The sequence below is a fragment of the Camellia sinensis genome, unplaced genomic scaffold (assembly GCF_055761805.1).
Source record: "Camellia sinensis isolate YWXY unplaced genomic scaffold, ASM5576180v1 Unanchor14, whole genome shotgun sequence".
Lineage (NCBI taxonomy): Eukaryota > Viridiplantae > Streptophyta > Magnoliopsida > Ericales > Theaceae > Camellia > Camellia sinensis.
In genome coordinates this window covers 4,224,265-4,241,164 of record NW_028129020.1, presented here as the reverse complement: position 1 = coordinate 4,241,164, position 16,900 = coordinate 4,224,265, and the positions used below count along the sequence as shown (strand labels likewise).

General features: G+C 40.5%; 1 protein-coding gene across 1 annotated transcript; it reads right to left on the bottom strand.

Moving 5' to 3' along the window:
• Positions 1 to 1,558: 1,558 nt before the first annotated feature.
• LOC145814963 (uncharacterized) lies at positions 1,559 to 2,116 on the bottom strand. Its single transcript, XM_082911926.1, has one exon. It carries the CDS (start codon positions 2,114 to 2,116, stop codon positions 1,559 to 1,561), a length of 558 nt encoding a protein of 185 aa, XP_082768052.1.
• Between the last annotated feature and the right edge of the window lie 14,784 nt (positions 2,117 to 16,900).

Here is a 16,900-nt window from a genome sequence, read left to right as displayed (position 1 = left end):
GTGCGTGAATGAATGTGGCAAGCCAAGAGATACCGTGATGTGATAACACACACCACAACAGGTTCGGATTCCGGGAGCGAATGTCAATATCTACCTCAGTTGTCCACCACAAAGCTAGTCCCCCCGCAAGCCCAATTGGGTCGACATAGGCACTATTGGCGAAATGCATACTACGGCGAAGTCGCGCTAGGACAGAGTGTTTATTCTTTGTCTCCATTAAGAAAACCACGCTGGGACAATGGGTTTTTGCACAACCCTCGGAGGATCTAGATTGTCAGGGGTCGCCCCAGCCCTTGACAATTCTAGCTGATTATAAACATGAGGGTTGTGGCTGTATGGGACCAGCCACCAATCCGTCTTGAGCAAACTTTGTATTTGAGGCATTAAGGGGTGTGTATGGGCTTGGCGAATCCAGACCAATAGTAACAGAATCAGAGGTAGGGAACGGCTGTGCTAGACCATTCAGAGATTGCCAAAGGCGTTGAGCACTTTCAACATGATGGACTTTCACTTCCACTAAGTCCAGACAGGGCTTCAGGTGGTCACTCCTTGAAGGTTGAGAAGCCTGGCGTGCCTTATGGGAACGGTTATAGGAACGAGTCCTTAGTTTAGTATTGGAATGAGGGGGTGAAAGGGAAGTCACCTGGGGAGAGGTGAGGGTGGGCTTGAGGGACTTTAGGGAAGGCAGAATGGATGGGGTAAAGTCAGTAGCTTTCCTTTTGAGAGAGAGATTATGGAATGCGTTGGGTAGGAGTAAATCTGGTATGTTGGGATCCAAGGCTAAATTAAAATGAGAGGATGTTGGGCTAGAGAGTGGACTAATGTTATCAGTCGAAGATGGGCATTTGGACGCAAGGGATGATGGGCTGTTGGGGGAACCTGGACTGTCGGCCGGTTCTGTAACAAAATAGGCTGGCCCAGAGTGAGTGGGAGTGTTTAAAGGAGAGAGAGAGAGAGAGAGAGAGAGAGAGAGAGAGAGAGAGAGAGAGAGAGAGGAAGGCCCAACAATATGTAAGTTAGTAGGAGGCCCACTTCCCAGAGGGACTACAAAAGGGCTGATAGACAGGCTCAAATTGTTCCCAACCGAAAATTTCCCTGGCTGGGTGGTGGCCCTTAACTGACATTGGGGAGTGATATTGTTAGGAGAGACTCCCAGGGTGCCACTTGGCAGCTTGGATAAGTGGACTAGTGGATTTGGCTCGACAGCAGCAGAGCAGGGAGGTGGCCCTTGCACCACTCCCTCTGATGTACCCGCTTGTCCTGTAGGGGAAGGTTCACGCACATCAGAAGCACGCGCCGCTTGAGGCTCTGATTCCTTCGTCAATCCATGATGTTTCCGTCCAAGAAGGGGTCGAATTCTGGCCTCCATCTCATCTATTTGCTGTTGGATGAACTCCACCGGTAAATTGAGCTTCGGAGCGACCCCAGTTCTCAAATGAGGACCATACCCAGAGTTACCTCTAGCTTCCCTCCCAATAAATTTGCAAGAATTTTTGTCGTGCCCAATTTTGCCGCAATCATAGCAATAATCCGATAACCTCTCAAATTTGAAATCAATTCATTTCTCAGTGGTGTTCGACGTGTGTGGGTCCGTCCTCTTCATTAGAAAACCTCTGGGAAGGGGTTTAGAGATATCCAATTCCACTCTGAGTCGCAGAAAACTCCGATGTAGCAGTAAACCATCATGAGGAGCTTCAACCCCAATCAGCTGTCCCAAATGCTCAGCTATGAGTTGGCCGTTTCGTCCGGTTAATCGATCCACCGGGAGACCATGGACTTGAACCCAGAAGGGACAGTAAGAGAAGTCCATCTCAGAAACAGAGCAACCCATCTTTAAAGGCTGTAAGACTAGAAGATTTTCCATAATAGACCATGGAGCATCCCGGAGAACCTTTTGTCTATCCTCCTGGGTTCCGAACCGAAACAAGAAAACATTATCAGGCCAAGGAGAGACAGCAACGTCCTCCCTGCTCTTCCACGCACTTTGAATAATTTTGGATACAACAGTTCGATTTAAGAGCTTTGATGCCAAGACCTTCCCTACCAAACACAAATGAGAGTTATCAGTGCTTTCATCGGAGCCCTCCTCCAAATCGATGGATACAAAACCTTCCATTGCGTCCCTAACCAAAAGCGATACAAGGACCAGCGGAACAAAACTGTGGAACCAACACCGAACGAGTGGCAAGCAGAAGACACGATGAAGACAGAAGAAAAAGAAAGAGAAAACTGAGGTCCACCTGAAGAGCAGACCCAGATCAAAACTCTACGATGAATACACACACAACCTTCTCTTCACACCCACCAGATTTCTTAATACACCCCCTCTTGACTTTAACACAAGCTTAGCCTCTGTTTGGGAAGTGGGTTGGCTTTTTCGCTTTTTGACTTTTTTGACTATTTTAGCCTGGGCTAAAAAGTTTGGTTTGGGGAGAGTTTTTTTACTTTTTTGGCTTTTTTTATGAGAGAAGAATGTAATGATTATGGGTTGTATGTGATATTTTATTTTTTGTGACTAAAATAACCTATTTTATCTTTTGTGACTAAAATAGCTAAAAAAACTCCGTTTAACTCTTGCCAAACAGAACTATACACACATGTGCAAAGCTCCAGCTCCTCTTGTTTCATGAATTGATCAATATAAAACACGTTGGCACACAGCTTCGCAATTAATCACGTGAGTAGGATTAATTTAACTCTCAATTACATAATTAGTTTAATTAAATCATAATTAATCATATTTAATCTTGATTGGTGAATTCCAATATAACTCAATTAGCCTAATTGACTTTAATTAAGGCCCAATCAATCATAACTAAATTTATCAATCTAAATCAGATTTTTAATCAATACTTCAAAAGGCTCCAAATATCAAATTAAACTTATCACCATCATCAATCTTGGTTTCTCAAGCCATTAAGGTCTTCAATTTTAAATCAAACTCAAAATCTCCGTCAATAAATTACATATTTAATCGAACACCTCATAAATAAATTTACTTCATAATAATCTTAATTCTCAATCTTCATAACTTAATCAATTTCAATTCGGACCCAATTAATAAAATCTCAATTTTACTAAACTAAATCGAGTATTAATTAAACTCCCAAATGGGCCCGTATTTAAAATTAAACTAATTAATTTCACTTCCTTAAGCTGTTTGGACCTTAATTTTTAATTCCAAATAAATTGTTATTAAAATCAAATGTGAATCAGACTCTAAATTTCTCATAAATCCCAAATTACATTAGAGTAATCACCAATTAGGATCCAAATCTCCTTAATCAATTAAACATAAAATCTCATACATAATGAGGTTGGCTTAATCTAAGGTTTATGTTAATTATGCTCAATTAATTCATTACAAATCGTAATTTTGCCAAATTTCACCGTAGGCTCTAAAAATCATGCTAAACACAGATATGAAATAGGTTTAGGTTTTGGTTTCTAGCGCCTCTAAGGCTATCTAGCGCCTCTAATGCTATAAATTTTTAGTTTAAGGTTCCAATTGTGACAAATTTTTCTACACCCAACATATATAAATTCATAATCACATAAGGACTCACATAATTTTACATACAAATTCATATCAAATATAGAATCACATGCCTCACATAATCAGATTCATATAAATTACTAATATAAACATTATTACAAACCCACATTAAAATTTGGGTTTTTTCAATACACAACCCACTCTTTTCTTTTGCCGTTGTTCATAAATTTCTTGAGTTACTTTTTTTCTTTTCTGATTAATATTTTTATCAAATTTTGTATATATGCATGTTATGTGTGTGCTTTCATACGGATTTGGGGGTTATTGAGCCAATGATAATTGGTCTGACAAAAGGATTTTTTCGATCAAAAATTGAAATAATCATAAATTGACTTGTTTGATAGTTAGATGTGTATACATTGGAGTCTTGAATGGAGATTAAGGTTGAAGCATTTAATATCGTGAATAAAACTCCCCTTAGTGTTGAGTGTGTGTATTATATTATTTTGGATAGGATAAAATTGAAACAATTGTGTGTGGATTGAGAGACATAAAATATTTCAAATTCATTAAGTGTATGTCTTCAGAGATGATGTACATAAAGAACAAATGGTGTGTAGAAAAAAAATTACTCTAAAAGCTAAAAGCTAATTTTTAGCTAACTTTCCAAATTACCACAGAGAATCCATTATCCACCACAAATCGCAATCACATTCACATTCAATTCAAGAACAGTGGTAGTATGCTTTTTTGTACGAGTATTCATTCACAACAATCACAGGACATGCCATACATTAATTACCGGAACGAAGAGCCAAGTTGGGCAACCAAACCACCCTCCTCAACTTAAGCCTCTCGTTTTAAAATTGTACCATACCACACCATACCATACCACACGGTTTTCTTGGGACACAAGGATATTATTTTACTTTTAATTTTTTAATTTTTTTTAAATATCTTATTTCTTTCAAATTTATTCAATAATCAATACACATGGCTGACCATGAAAATAGAAATAAAAACACTTCCACCTATTAGTTTTCTGAAACTATCTTATATTTGGATAGGAATTTTTGGAGAAAATTATATAAATGAAATATAAATTATTATTTTTTATATTTTTCTTTCATTATCTTTTTCTTTCACAAATCTATAATCCACTTAAGCATTACTATTTTTTTTTAATTTACCTGAATAAATTTTTTTGACATCACTTACAAATTCAATAAGCAAATTACACCAACCTCTCTTAAGATTTAAAACAAATGCAATATATCATACAATTTTTTGACATAATTATATTGACTTCCCTTCTAATATGATTAAAAAGGTCGAAACTAATGCAGATGTTTGAAAATATAAAGATAAACAATGACAAATATATATATTTCAGTATTGTTGGCTTATTTTTCATACGAATAAAAATATGCGAGCATACCAGTAAGAATTGAAAAATTCTTACAGATGAAATTCAAGTCAATTATGAAGCGATTACATTAACGATTTTTTTGGCTCAATTGAGTGAACAATCACAGTAGCTATTAATTCACGTCTACGAAATGCATAAAATAAAGTGTAGGAAATATAAATGAAAAGAAAAATAGAAATTAATTGTCTTTGATTTGAAATGGATCATTACAATGTAGCCATAAATGGCTTTTTATAGGCAAAGACTTGTAGGAAAAATCTAGGGTAAATTATAAATACACCCCTGAGGTATGCTTAAAATACAAATTGCCCCCTATAGTTTAAAAAATTACAAATACCTCTTTGTTAGTATTTTTTATTTAACAGAATTAATTAAAAAAATAAAATTCATAATTGTTTTCCTGTACAATAATAAAATTACCTAAATTATTAATTAAAACATATTTCTAACATCACTAAAAACTGTTAATTAACTTGATGATTTATTAATAAAATTGACGATTTGTTATGAAATTAGGAACCTCAGGGGGTGGAATGTAATTTCCAAAATCATAGAGGGCGATTCGTATTTTAATCAAATCTCAGGGAGTGTATTTGTAATTTACCCAAAAAAACTACTTAGTAACTACCCTATTCTTCCATCTTCTCCATTTCTTTTTTGGTGAGTAATCTTCTTAATTTCATACTCTATGATCTTCCATAACTTCTTTCAACCTCCACTTCATGCTCTATATTTTCCACTTTGTCCTCCACTTTATCCTCCATCATCTTTTCACATGTGTTTAGTACTTCATAACTTTTCATAACTTTCAAATGAGTAGGAGGGTGTCACATGTCCTACAATTATATAAATAATAAATAATAATAAAATTACAAATTTATGGTGACAACGAGTATAAAAGAGATGTCATTATTTTTTCATTCATATGACTAACGAATAATTAATGAAAATAAATTAAGTGTTATATCAATTAAAATCTTAAAAGAATTCAATATAATTATACTAAATTCATAAAACTTGTTATATTTTTATTTTTAAATTTCAAAGGAAATCAATATAATTTATCGTAATTCAATTGACACCAAGTTGGGTTAAGATGATATTTTTGTTCAATTTTAAACAAAAGTTAATGAATGATCAAAGTTAGAAGGGATTGTATATTTTGACAATCAAAGTAGGTGTGGGGACATATTTCTTGAATGACAGCACGTGGCCAAGGTGACGTCGAAGTGTCAGCCGAGGTGCCACGTGGTTTGGTCTTGATGCCAAGGTCAAGGTTATCTACGGAGATATCAGAATCCGAGATGAGCGGATAAAGGACAGGAGTTCTGGAATAGGGGAGGACCTCAGTCTGGATAAGGATAAAACTCTTAGGGAGTTTATCCCTATCTAGCTGAGGGTCCAAGATAGGCATTGAGCCTGAGTTCACTGTAGTGAGGCTTCTATAAGGATCAGGTCAGTGTTGGCTATAAAAACATGGCACCCTCGTAGGTCTAAGGTATGCTTTTATTTCTAATATACTGTGAGCAGTAAGTTAATTCTTATGAGTTAAGCACAATTTGTTATCTTTGAGAGATATTTAATTATTAACTTGAGCGTCGGAGTGCCCCTGGGTGGACGAACCACCGCCAAATTCTTATCTTTCTGTGACAGGTTGTTCGGGCTTAATTTCTTCTGCCGGTGCTCTTCAGCTGAGTTTCCCGTTTGGTTGTGTGGTCAGAAATCACCACCCACAATTTGGGGCCGTCTATGGAAACGTAAGGAGAATAGATGACCAATAACGAGCAAGGAGAAAAGATTGGGGACAACATCTAGAAAACATGTTAATCTTAACATGGAGGAAGAAAACCATAATGAAGGAGTACGGGATCAGAATCCCGGAGAGAAGGACGTCAACCAGGAGGGTGACGCACTGAAGAAATCAGGCCGAGACGAGTATTACAATGAAAGTGACCTCCAGGTATGGAAAGACAGATGCCTGAAGAGGGACGACGAGATGAAGGGAACGACAAACAAGTTGGCAGACCTACAATCAGTTGTCAACTTCATGATATAGAACAAGGTCATGCAACCACCGTTTCTGCTGAAAGACACGTCGATGCCAGCGACCAAGAACGATGCCCAAAGAGGGGGCAAAAAGCAATCCCAGCAGTCTTTCAGCACAACAAGGAGAAGGAGCGCTCACATCAACCTTCACGGGATATCAGGTGAGCAAAATCAATGAGAGGAGAGTCCTAGAGGACGCCGCAAACCAAAGGAACTTATGTTAAAGAACATCGACATGTTCAGGGGAAGGAACTTTGTTTTGACATGGCGAACGAAGAAAAGTCCAAGAAGACACACAACGACATCGGGAGCAGCGCATCAAAATGGCTGAAGTCTGTTGACAGTCAAGCTCCTAGTCGGACTAAGGAGGATTTGAGGGACTACCTCCAGAGGAAGCGGCAGAATGCTGAGGTCAACTCCCCTATTAAGCTGAGAACGCCGTTCTTAGTGGAGTTGGATAGGTTTGAAGCCCCAAAAAGGTTTCATATGCCGAGGTTTCAGATATACGACGATAAGTCCGACCCGAATTTTCATGTCATCTTATACCTGAAGTCAATGGCTTTATATACCGAGAATGAACCATTGCTATGCAAGGTGTTCCCCTCATCCTTTGGGAAAATTGTATCAGATTGGTTTCACAAGTTGTCGAAAGAAACTGTGAAAAGTTGGAAAGGCCTGACCGAGATGTTTATGGCCAGGTTCATCATGAACAAATTGCAGCCATTAAGTGTAGACTCCCTGATGGCTTTGAAGATTGGCGAGGGTGAAAGGCTTAGGACTTATGCCAAAAGGTATTATGAGGTGTTCAACCGAATACCGAGATACAACCAGGAGTTGGCGGTCGTGTCTTTTAAGAACGGCCTGGAAGATGATTGCATGGTTCGAAAGTTGTTGGCAAAGACTCTACCAAAGAGTATGGAGGAGCTCATGGCAAGGATCGAGAAATATACCAGAGTAGAAAAGGATACACTGGGAACGAGAGCGTCGAAGCAGGAGAAGAGAAACGGCTTGTCGAAACGAGGTTGAGGTAATACTGGATATAACAGGTAAGAAACAGGGTTGAAGACTGCACAGGCAGTCACCACTGTGTTCCGGATCCCGGTTTATAAATTTCTGGAAAGGATTAAGAACTAGCCGTATTATAGAGCACCAGAGAAGATTTCTGGCGAATTTATGGGAAGAAGCCTTGGGAAGCACTATGCTTACCACAATGAGGATGGGTACCTAACTCAGGGGTACAGAGCCCTGAAGACGCATTTGGAAGACCAAGTCAGACAGGGCCACTTGAGAGACTTGGTAGATGAGGCCAAAACAAGGGAAGAGCAAGCAAGGCTGCCCCAAGCATCAGTAACACCACCTCCACTAGCACCACAACAACAAGCAGATGGACCTCGAGTGATCAATGTGATTCACTCCAGGGTCAATAAGAACGAGATACGTGGGGAGACTTAGAGGGTAAGACATTTACAGCATGTGTGTCAAGTCCAGCAGAAAAGGCCCAGGACAAATGAGTGTCAGGGACCAATGGTGTCCTTCACAGAGATAGACCTGGACATGGTACAACATCCACACAACGATGCTTTGGTAGTAACCCTCAAGGTTAGAGAATACCAGGTAAGGCGTATCTTGATCGACCAAGGCAGCTCTTGTGACATCATGTATATCAGATGTTACAAGGAGATCGGCCCTCACCGAGATAATTTGGAACAATCCAACAGCCCAATGGTCGGATTCAACGGAATGTCAACATGGCCCTTGGGGGCAATAAATTTGGAGGTACAAGCAAGCACCAGGAAGGTAAGCACAGAGTTTATAGTAATTGATACTCTCTCCCTTTACAATGTTATCTTGGAAAGGCCATGGTTGCATGCAATGAGAGCTGTTTCTTCAAGATTGCACTAACGATTACGGTTCCCAACGGAGCATGGAATTGAGGAGGTTAGAAAGGATCAAGTGCAGGCAAAAAAATGCTTCATAGTAGCAATGAAATTCACCTGCAACGTGCAAGAGGCAGAAACGGTGGAAATTGAAGTCGAGGACACGGAGGTCCTGGAGGACGTCGGCAAATAACCATCCGACAAAAGTGAGGAAGCCTTGAAGAAGATTCTGGTAGAAGAAGGTAAAAAAGAGCGCTTCTTCCTTCTCGGCTCAGGCTTGGCCGAGGAGGAAGAAAGAGAGATAGAAACATTTTTGCAAGCAAACATAGAAGTGTTTTCCTGGACGCCATACGAGATGCCTGGCATTGACCCCGAGGTCACTTGCTACAGACTCAATGTAGACAGGTCGGCTAAACCTGTCATTCAGCGGGCAAGAAGGCCGACGTTAATTTATAGAGAGGCAGTAGAAAAGGAAGTGAACAGATTGTTGGAAGCCAACGCTATTCGGGAGGTGAACTAGCCAACTTGGTTGTCTAACACAGTTAAAGAAGAATGAGAAATGGAGGGTATGTGTGGACTTCACCAGCCTGAATAAGGCTTGTCTCAAAGACAATTTCTCATTACCCAAAATTGATCAATTAATAGATGCCACTTCAGGGAATGGAAGGATGAGTTTCCTAGATGCTTATAAGGGATACCACCAGATAGCGATGTACCCTCTTGACGAGGAGAAAACTACATTTATCACCCTGAAAAGGCTGTACTGCTATAGAGTGATGCCATTCGGGTTGAAAAATGCAGGAGCAACCTACCAGAGGTTGGTGACCAAAATGTTCAGACATCTCATTGGCAAAATAATAGAAGTGTACATTGATGGCATGGTCGCGAAGACCAAAGAACTAGAATCACCTGGTCGACTTGAAAGCAGTTTTTGATATCCTGAGAACATATCGGCTCCGACTTAATGCTTCGAAATACGCATTTGGAGTCAGGTCTGGTAAGTTCCTGGGATACTTGGTTACTAGAAGGGGCATTGAGGCAAGCCCAGATCAGATCAAGGCCATCCTTGATTTGAAGAGCCCAACATCGACAAAACAAGTATAGATGTTGACTGGAAAGGCCGCAGCCCTGAACAGGTTTATAAGCAGAAGTTCTGATAAGTGTAAACCATTTTTTAGTTTGTTAAAGAAGGCCACAGATTTCCTGTCGACGGAAGAATGTGAAGTCGCTTTGGCTAACTTGAAAAAGTAACTGACAACAGCTCTAGTTCTGTCAAATCCAATACGTAGAGAGGAATTAGTGGTAATCCGAGAAGAGAAAGGAGAATAAAGGGCAGTATACTATGTGAGTAAAATCCTAGCAAGCGCAAAGACCAGGTACTTACCCTTGGAGAAATTGACACTGGCTTTAGTGGTGGCTTCGAAGAAAATGAATCACTACTTCCAAGCCCACAAGATTGTGGTACTGACTAAGCATCCTTTGAAGTCACTGTTGCAGCAAGGAGATCTGACAGGAAGGATAGCCAGATGGGCAGTAGTTTTGGGCCAATATAACTTAGAATTTACGCCTAGAACAGCGATTAAAGGCCCGATTTTGGCCGATTTTGTGGCCGAATTCACTCTTGGTGCCATCCTATGTCGAACTCCGATGAGCCGTGGCTTAGGATGCCTAGTGGAGCAGGAAGAAACCCAACTGGGACTGAAAAACCCCACACCAGCAGAGCAGAAGAAAGTAAAGAAACCAAAATCCTATGACATCTACATTGGGGACTCCTCCCGCTTGCTTGTTGATGGAAGTTCAAACCGTCAAGAAGCGGAGGCAAGAGTAGTATTAGTATTGCTAGATGGGTGAATGTTGGAGCAGTCTATTCATTTGGGGTTCAAGGCCTCAAACAATGAAGCAGAGTATGAGGCACTAATCGCAGGGTTAAAGCTGGCAATAGCAATGGAAGCCGATGAGGTGGTAGTCTTCTGTGATTCCCAACTTATTGTGAATCAGGTAATAGGCGAGTATACAACCCGAGATGAAAGAATGGTGGCCTATGTCAAAGAAGTTGTTAGGCTGCTAGTCTTATTCCAGAATTGTCGGCTACAGCAGGTTAGCTGAGATGACAACAGCCATGCCGATACCTTGGCTAACCTGGCTAGCGCAATGAAATCAAGGGAGGCATGGACAATAATGGTTGATTATTTGTCAGGCCCAAGTGTGGAACCATTGATCACAGAGTACGAAGCAATATGTATGGAGATGGGTCCAAGTTAGGTGGATGCAATAGTAATGTTCCTTAGGGATGGAAAGCTGCCAGACGATCGAAAAGAGGCACATAAGACAAGATTGAAGTCGGCTAGGTTCAGCCTAACAGCAAAAGGCCATCTCTACAGGAGGTCCTTTACTAGACCCTTTTTAAGATGTGTGCATCCCTCCCAAGTTGAAGACTGCTTGTATGAAATACATGAAAGAGTATGTGGAAGCCATGCTGGGGGCAGATCACTTGCTCATAGGGCCATTACTCAAGGGCACTGGTGGCCCTACATGCAGAAGGATGTTGAACCCTACGTCAAAAAATGCGAGAAGTGTCAAAGGTTTGTACCTTTGATACATCAACCAGCGGTAGATTTGAACCCTATGCCCTTGGTCATTTGCCCAGGGGGGCATGAATCTGGTTGGACAACTACCCCAAGCAATTGGACAACAGAAGTTTCTACTGGTAGCAACCGATTACTTCACAAAGTGGGTAGAAGTTGAACCCCTTGTGAAGATACGAGATATTGATATGAAGAACTTCATATAGAAGAACATCATCACCAGGTTTGGGATCCCAAGGGCACTAATAGCAAACAATGATACACAGTTTGACAGTAAGCTAATCAAAAGCTTATGTACAAAGTAAAAAAACAAGAATTACTACTTTATTCCAAGTTTCTCTTAGAGTAATGGCCAGGCAGAAGCATCCAATAAGACTATCTTGGATGGGATCAAAAAGAAGCTGGAAGTAGCAAAGGGAAAATGGGTGGAAGAGTTACCCAATGTGCTTTGGACATCAGACTATGTTGAGAAGATCAACTAGAGAGTCTCCTTTTGCCATGGCTTATGGCACTAAAGCAGTTATCCCACTGGAAGTCGGCATCCTTGGAATCAGAACCCAGGGGGTAGAAAATGGGACTAATGAGGCATTCCTGGCCTGAGATTTGGACCTGTTGGAGGACAAAAGAGAGAGAGCAACAATTTGGCTAGGGGCATACCGTCAACAACTTGCTAGGGCTTACAACAAGAAGGTCAACCTAAGAGAGTTCAAGGTTAAGGACCTCGTCTTGAGAAAATTCGTCAGCAACAAGAAGGATCCCAAGGAGGGGAAACTTGGCCTAAACTAGGAGGGAACTTATAGAATCATCTCGGTTGCCAATAATGGGGCATATCGGCTTGAAGACAGTGATGGCGAAGAGTTGCCAAGACCCTGGAACACTTGTAACTTAAAGTTCTTTTATCATTAGATTTTTGTTTTTTTTGAAGTTTGTCATTATTTTATTAGTCGAAGCAATAAAATGCTAGTTTGATTTTTATGAATTCGAAATTTGTGCGATAAGACTGACCAGCCCTATGACGATGTTTCCGAATGAAACATGATGAATAACTTAGACTTATTATATGGCAGAGTTAAATTATACTTCCATGTAATAGAGTTGAACTAAGTTGACGATGTTTCTGAATGAAACATGATGAATTACTTAGACTTATTATATGACAAAGTTGAATTATACTTGCACATAATAAAGTTAAACTAAGTTGGCGATGTTTCTGAATGAAATATGACGAATAACTTAGATTTATTATATGGAAGAATTGAATTATACTTATACTTGCATATAATAGAGTTGAATTAAGTTGGCAATGTTTCTAAATGAAACATAACAAATAACTTAGACTTATTATATGGCAGAGTTGAATTATACTTACATATAATAGAGTTGAACTAAGTTGGCGATGTTTCTGAATGAAACATGACGAATAACTTAGACTTATTATATGACAGAGTTAAATTATACTTGCATATAATAGAGTTGAACTAAGTTGAATTAACCTAGATTTGCCATGTCGGCAGAGTTAAATTCATGATGAAACTAAGTTTGCTTTAGCTAGATTAACAGAGAAAGCAAGGTTGAAACACCTCGGGAAGTCTTTGTTTGAATCTGACTTCGGCGAAAGACCTTAGACACACGCATAATGTGAACTTATAGGGGGCAGAGAGCAGGAATGATAAATAAACTCGGGAGCAAGAGCTTGGGACTTGTTGAAATTTTTTTAAAAAAATTACAAGTTAAAATGGGCTTAAAACATTTATTGAAATTTCGAAGAAATTTACAAGTTGCAGTTCGCCGAGGTAATTATGAATAAAATATCCAAGATACATATTACCCGAAGTGATCAACCAGGTTGTCAAAACTTGGAAAGGGTGAAGTCTTAATAGAAGATAGCATATGAAGGAAAAAAAGGCAATGCTTGACTGAACAACACTTGTAAAAATATTTTAATATTTTTAAGTGTTAGCCGAGATATCCCAATTGTTGGCCGAGGAAAACAGTCAAGGTTTATGTCCGAGGTGTTTTACCTTGAAGTTATTATACAGTTAAGGTATACTTTGAAGAAATGCAAAAATGTTCTAAGTATGGCAGCATGAAAGGCATGAAAGAAAGCAGTAGACATGTATGAAAAGAGCATTCAACACTTAGCCAAAAGAGATCACATACATTCAAAGAAAGAAACTTGCTCGGGAACAAAAAGGCACTTCAGCTTGACCTAGAAGATTACTTGTTCAACTTACAAAAGAGAAATTACAATTGAAAGAAAAGTTCAGAGTAAAAAAAAAAAAAATCCTAAGTACTGGAGGCATTGGCATTTATGTCAGATTGCTCAACCTCGGCTATTGGCGTTGTGTCTGCCTCGGTCGGCAGTAAGGTTTCCTTCTCGGCCGCTATCTCGGCATCTATTTTGAGCAGAGTCTGATCCAAGCTCTTCTCGACCGCCTGGACTTCGGCCTCAAATGTCGTCTTCTTGGGAGAGGTGCTTTTGGAGACCTCGTCCTCATCATCTTGAGTCAAGTCTAGGACTTGCTTATTTAGAGTGGAGGACTTGGCCTCAGCAGCAACCTCTTCCTCAGCCTCTTCCTCGGCGTCCTCCTCCTCAGCATCATCGTCGAATTCTTTCGGAGTAGGAGGGAAGGGCACTTGGAGCTGGTTAATATCCCGAAGTGGGGAGTCCACAAGGATAGACATCTTGTTGAGCACCACTGTCCAGCCGAGATAATAACCTCGGTTGCAAGCCAGATTGACTTGTTCTTTGTATTGGTCGCGAACAGCAGCTTGGCCTTCTTCAAAAGCCTTCTCTTCGGCCGCCTTGACCTCGGCCTCTTTTGAGTCGAGGGCCTCTTGGAGCTTGGCCTCTAACGCAGCTGTCTTGGCTTTGGCAGCCTCAAGATCGGCTTTTGCGACTTCGGCTTCAGCGTCAACCATTTTGGCTTTTTCCTCGACTTGATTCTAAGCAGCCTTGGAAGCCTTGGCTTGATCCAACAGAGCTCGATTATTGGCTTCGGAATGATTGAGTGAGGGAAGGAGTTTGGCAACTTCCTTAGTCTTCCTTGTCATCTCTGTCTTGACTGCATATGAATGTGCATGCTGGATGGCCTGCAAGGATTGAAGCAGATTAGTGAAATTTGACTAAGTATTAAAAAAGAAAAAAAAAAAAAAAAAAAACGTGACTTACCAAGACTAAGTGTTGCATCATCAGGCCGAAGTTCTCGTATTCATGGAGGTCGGCTATATGATTCATATCCTCGAGTAGAAGCACAACCGTTGATAGGGCGACATCGACCTCAACGTCATTGATCGCGCTGTCGCAGACTATCAAGGGTTTGTCCCCTACCATAACTTCGGGCGCCCAGGTCATGTTGCAAGGGAAACTACTGCTACCCTTTGGGCAATTTGACCTCGGCTTCTTCGATGGGGGAGCATCGGGCGTTGTCTCCTCAGATGGCCTCTTTTCAGTAGCAGTAGCGTTCTTCTCGACCTCGGCAAGTTTTGAGATTGGCATAGTGTCCTTAGAGTCAATCTGAGTCACTGTGGCCTTAGCCATGGCCTTCTTTATTCTTTTTGGCTTCGGCTTTGATTGAGATGGAGAAGAGGAGGACTGCACCGTCACAACCCCAGGAATATTAGCTAGAAGGTCCTTAATAACGGCTGGTTTTCGGCCCATTTCGTCGGCAGTGGTAGCAAGTGTAACTTTGGTGCCAAAGTGAATGGTTGGAAGGGCGATTGGAGGATTGGCTAGATCGTAGGCTGACACCTTAGAATCTTGTCGTTTGCGGCTACGAGTTCAGCTAGCTGGTACATTTGGTAGGGCACGACGTTGGCGTCGGCACTGAGATAGTGGGATTAGTTGGGCTAAAACAGAAGTGGAGGGCTGCTCTACTGGGTCTGATGAAGAGGCCTGATTTGGCCTTGGTGATGAAGCAATTGTTAGAGTTGTTGTTAATGGGGGAGTCTTGCTTCGGCGTGGGACATCAGGTAACACAGACTTATAGATCGGGATGTAATTAAGCAGCAAAGGGGCTTTGCGCTTATTAATATCCAAACCTAAAAGTCTCTTCAGATCTCGACTAGGGACGTATGATTGCCAAAATCCTTTTGCTGGCTGAGGGAGAACTACAGAAAGCAAGGAGCAAACATTAGTAGAGATAAATGAGTTAGCAAGCCTTAACAAAAATGAAATTACAGTAGGATGGCTAAATCTTGCCATTACCCTCTTTAAAAACTGTTCCGCTCAGAGGATAGAGATGGGGATCGTCATCAGGTGTAAACTCTCAGTTGCCCAAGACGATCAAGTAATCATCTTCAGCACCCTTGTTAGAGTCTGGGAGTTCGGCTATTAGTTTGAAAGCAGTGGATCTGGGCTTAAGGTAGTACATGTACCCTTTTTCAGACTTAAGGCCACACATGGTATAGCAGAATTGTATGCCAGATAAAATGATCCTAGCCTTTTCTCTGTGAGCTAATTCGATGATACCATTAATAAGCCGATATGAATTTATAGCGAGTTGTATGGGGTTAAGTTTGTAGTAGTGGAGAATCTCTCGAAAGAGAGTGTCTAAAGGAAACCGAAGTTCGCATTTAATGAATGTAACGACAGGAAAGGGCATGAAGTTTTCATCGGGCATAATAGAGTCTTCCTCCTCAGTTAACCTCAAATGGACGTCAGTTAGGATGGAGAACTCCCGCCTAAAATGTTCTAGTTTTTCTGGGGTGTCTACCCTCCACCTGAACATACCCATTATCTCGGCAAGAAGGGGTTAGACAACATAAGTAATAGGTTTAGGATTGAAGACCTCGCCTAAAACCTAAACAGGCTCTAATGCAAGGGTTTTTGAGGATCTAAGGGGAACTAGTTTCAATTCTCCTATGAAACAGGGTTCTAAAGCAAATCCCAATCCTAGAAACTACAGAAACAGGAATTGAGGGAAAAATCTAGAAATACAAACAAGAAAAACAAGAAAATGGGGATAATTCAAAGTCATAGTAGCATCAAAGGCAAACAAAATTCAAGAATCAAACAAAGCAGAGATATCGATATGGCAAGAACAGTGCCAGACATTCAAAATGGCTAGTACAAATGTGCCAAAGATCGTAAGGCAAATTCAATGACGAAATTTCGAGAAACAAGACAGATTCAAGAACAGAAAATATCTCATACTACGAAAATAGATGTAACTTTCACAGCAATAAATACAGAGTGGAACACATGGAAAAACTCAAAAGGAAGATATATTAAAGAACATGACCAGAAAATAAAGAGAAGAAACTAAGAACTTACCGAGTGAAGCCGAAAGAAAGGAAGCCGGAATGAAGATCGCCGGAGTCAGACGGCATGAAAAATCAGAAACCAGACGATGAAAAGGTCGTTGGAGGAGGTAATCGGAGTAGTTACAGAGCTTGAAAGCTTGAAAAATGGCGGTTTGGGAGAGAGGCGTTAGAGAGAGAAAGTTTGAATGCAAATTGAATTCTC

What these genes read in the sequence shown, in the direction of transcription:
- LOC145814963 (XM_082911926.1), bottom strand. Translation starts at nt 2,116, where the DNA reads ATGGAAGGTTTTGTATCCATCGATTTGGAGGAGGGCTCCGATGAAAGC.